The sequence below is a fragment of the Penaeus chinensis genome, chromosome 21 (genome assembly GCF_019202785.1).
Source record: "Penaeus chinensis breed Huanghai No. 1 chromosome 21, ASM1920278v2, whole genome shotgun sequence".
In the NCBI taxonomy this organism is placed as follows: Eukaryota; Metazoa; Arthropoda; class Malacostraca; order Decapoda; family Penaeidae; genus Penaeus; species Penaeus chinensis.
The window spans coordinates 17,695,808-17,699,605 of NC_061839.1; the positions used below are offsets into that span (position 1 = coordinate 17,695,808).

General features: G+C 31.7%; 1 protein-coding gene across 1 annotated transcript in view; it reads left to right on the top strand.

Annotated features, from left to right (window-relative positions):
• The first annotated feature begins 1,022 nt into the window (after nt 1-1,022).
• LOC125036498 (methylthioribose-1-phosphate isomerase-like) overlaps nt 1,023-3,798 on the top strand; it is a 4,009-nt gene continuing 1,233 nt past the window's right edge. Inside the window, exons 1-4 of the mRNA XM_047629134.1 lie at nt 1,023-1,477; nt 2,561-2,799; nt 3,267-3,472; nt 3,724-3,798. The exon at nt 3,724-3,798 is cut by the window's right edge and continues 134 nt beyond it. Of these exons, the coding sequence (XP_047485090.1) occupies nt 1,346-1,477; nt 2,561-2,799; nt 3,267-3,472; nt 3,724-3,798 (652 nt within the window). The 5' untranslated portion in view covers nt 1,023-1,345. The remainder of the gene's footprint in view (nt 1,478-2,560; nt 2,800-3,266; nt 3,473-3,723) is intronic.

Below are 3,798 nucleotides of genomic sequence, written 5' to 3' on the forward strand. Positions count from 1 at the left end.
AAAGAGGGAGAGAATAGTACCTCTTGTTTCATATAATTTTCTGTTTCATGGAATTTCCATTGGTCCCGCCAGTAACAACAATAATATTAATCGATTGGAAAACAATAACAACAATATGTCATTCCACCATCACCACTACTACTATTACTATTATTACTAATGCTACTACTGTTAATAATAATAACAGTCATGATGAAACTATGTAACTGATGATGATGGTGATTATAATGATGTTGATGTTGATGATGATGATGATAATGACGATACTGATGATCATGATCATGATGATCATAACGACTATGACGATGAAGATAATGATAATAATTACAAATCAAAAATAATAATAACAATAACAATGATAATGGCAACGAAAATGGTGATGACAATAATAATAATGATAATAATGATGATGATGATGATGATGATGATGATGATGATGATGATGATGAAGATGATGATGATGATGATGATGATGATCATCATCATCATCATATTAGGAACCTGAAACTAACAAGCATGTAAGGTAATTATTGCAATAGTAATGGAAATATTTATTGATAATAATATAATTAACGATGTCAGCCCCCCCAAAAAATATATATATACGATAGTAGCAACAGTTGGTACGTTATAACAATAAAACAAGTAAAACAATTAAAAGCAACAGCTGCAATTAAAACTATAATGTAAAATTATGTCAGTAATTACGATGTTGAAAATAATGACCATAAAAATCAATATAAAATATAGCAGAATCTCCCCCTTTACTAATCGCAAATTAGCAACGAAGTCAAATTGTGAATTCAGAGGATAGTATGTGAATATCGCAGATACTTCGAAATAAAAAACATTCTAGTGCTTGATATTTTTAAGCTTCGGTAACACAATACTTTATGGAAAAGACATTAGTTCTGCCAGGCTAATCATAGAGAAACAACCATTAAGCAAAATGACAATATGCCACGTGTTTGACGTGTGACAAACTATTGTGTTTTTAAATGTTTACAAAGAGCCTACATCACTATTTACAGCACTACTCTAATCGGTTTTCAGTGTGTACTTACACGCTCACATCAAAGGGAATTTAAATTTGAAATAAACTAAATTAACGCTTTCCTGAAAATATATTTGAAGTGCCAATGACAGATCGTTTTACTATGATTGGAAACAGGGTAATTTACTCTATATCGGATGTAATGCGAGTCGACATGTAAATGTAGTGGCCAGTCCTAGCTCATGGCAACAGCGACTGCCGTGTAACTACAGGGGAGTTCAGTCATTCAGTGCCGGTGCCACCACCGGGATAATCACCGCGGAAGAAGGAAGTCAGAAAAAGTTTGAGACGATGACCCTGCAAGCTATACGCTGGCAAGACCACAAGCTCCAAATCTTAGATCAGCTGAAACTTCCCAAGGAAACTGAGTATATTGATGTCAAAAATGTCGAGGATGGATGGCAAGCTATAAACAAGATGCAGGTGGGTGAAGCCGACTGACAGACGCGAGAATACAATTTTTCTTATTAGTTTGGAAGTGACATATCTATTCATGAAACTGTTCAGTAACATAACTTATTTCAGATACCATGTGATGAACCGAGTATTATACACTTGCTTTTAAAGTCCAGTTTAATGATTTACGGAACTAGTGGTTACAAGCGCAAGTGGCATGAGTTTAAGCAATGAATTGCTTGACTTGCCCGTGTTGAGATTACACCCACCTTTTTTCGGATATTCATTTTTTTGTTAGATATACATGGTACTCCATTATACAGTGGACACAGAATACCTTTGTTTATGATTGCATATCAAATTATACTAATAAGAAATGTTTATAAGTTTATACATGACTACATTTCTGCTGAACAAACTTACCCATTTAAAAATGATGAAGGGCAATATAAGTTAATAAAATATAAATCGACTGTATTTAGGTATTAGATTGGCATAGAGAGTATGGACAATTCTTATTATTCATTGGTCAGTAGTTACATGTCTTAATAACTATTATGTAACAACACAAATGGCATTTTTGGTGATTTTATTCAACCATACAGTTTAGCTAATAAAATCTGTTGCTCTTTTTAAGTTCCAATTTGTTTGAAATATGCAAACATTTATTCAATATTTTATTTTAAAATTTGTGATTTTCTTTGAAATACCTGTTATTTCCACATTACATTTATAACCCAAATAGAACAGAGAGAGGCATAGTTTATGGTGGTGTAATTGTGTAAACAGAATATATATGTGTGTAAGGGTCAGAATTTTACTTACCCCTTGTAAAATATTGCTGCCTAAGTAAGCATGAAGTAGTCACAAATAACATAAAATTGAGAAAAATGGGATTAGGTAATTGCATTCAATATTTTATTTATATATTATTGTTATTGAATTTTATGAGTCAGTTCCTGCTGTCTTTTGTATTTGAACATACCAAGTGTTACCAAGCTTATATATTATTTATACATCATGGAATTATTGAAAATGCATGTCAAGTAAATAATCAAGTAAAAGTTTATTTTGATGTAAAAATATATAGTTTTACAAAACTCTTTTTAGGTACGTGGAGCTCCAGCAATAGCAATTGTAGGATGTCTTAGTCTTGCAGCTGAGTTAGCTGAGACTGAGTCAACGTATAGAGAAAAGGCAGAACTACAAAGAGATGTAGCATCAAAGCTTGAGTATTTAGTAAGTGCAAGACCAACAGCTGTGAATATGAAAAAATCAGCTGAAGAGCTTACTGCTGTGAGCAAGAACTTGTCTGAGAGTGGCATCTCCTTACAGGATATGGTAAAGTCGTAAGTATCATGTTTTCAATTATCTATTTTCATTGTATACTAATGAAAATATACCTTGGTATATAGTTATAATTTTAATCTTGTAAATAATATATACATCAATTTATTTATTTATTTTTCATCACAATCACTCTTGTAGGTTTGGACATTATTTTTAATCTTGTAGGTTATAGGAGCTGTTTTCTACAAATAGCTATTCCTTTATTATGGCTACAGTTTATAACTAGAGGAATCCAGGATCCTTTTCTTGTATTGTAAATGTCTCTGTTAAATGCTTCATTCAAAGTAGATTTTCTAGTATGATAAAATTAAGGTAATCTGTATTATTTCCCTTTGTTTTTTATTAAAAAAGAATTGTATAGTTTTAGTAACAAAAAAATTTAACATTGACTTGATCAATAGATGGCCTATATATATATATTGGCCAGTTGATGTCTTCCTCAAGGGATATGTTAATTGTATTTCAGAATAATATCATGGTGTGAGAAAATGTTAGAGGAGGATGTCAACACAAATAAGAACATTGGCAAGTTTGGTTCAGAAGCCATTATTAGCGGTAATGAAGGGAATAGGGTCCAAGTTATTACTCACTGCAACACTGGATCACTTGCAACTGCTGGTTATGGAACAGCTTTAGGTGTTATCAGAGCTCTGCATGACAAGGGTCATCTGAGTAAGTAAATATTCTATAAAAATTGTTTTATAGTAACTTCTTTTATTGTTGGAATATATTGGTTGCGATAAGAAAACTAACAGTTTTTAAGACTACTTCTGTCCAAACTTTTTTGAGTCCTTTTTTAAATGGTACATATGAAAAGAATAGATAAGAAGAAATTATTTTATTTTGTACTTTCTCCATTTTTTACTTTTCTTATTTTTGGAAGATGCCTAAAACATTTAAAGACTTTTTCATTTTACCCATAGGCAAAGCCTTCTGTACTGAAACTCGTCCATACAATCAAGGTGCAAGACTTACAGCCTATGAACTGGTATATGAAA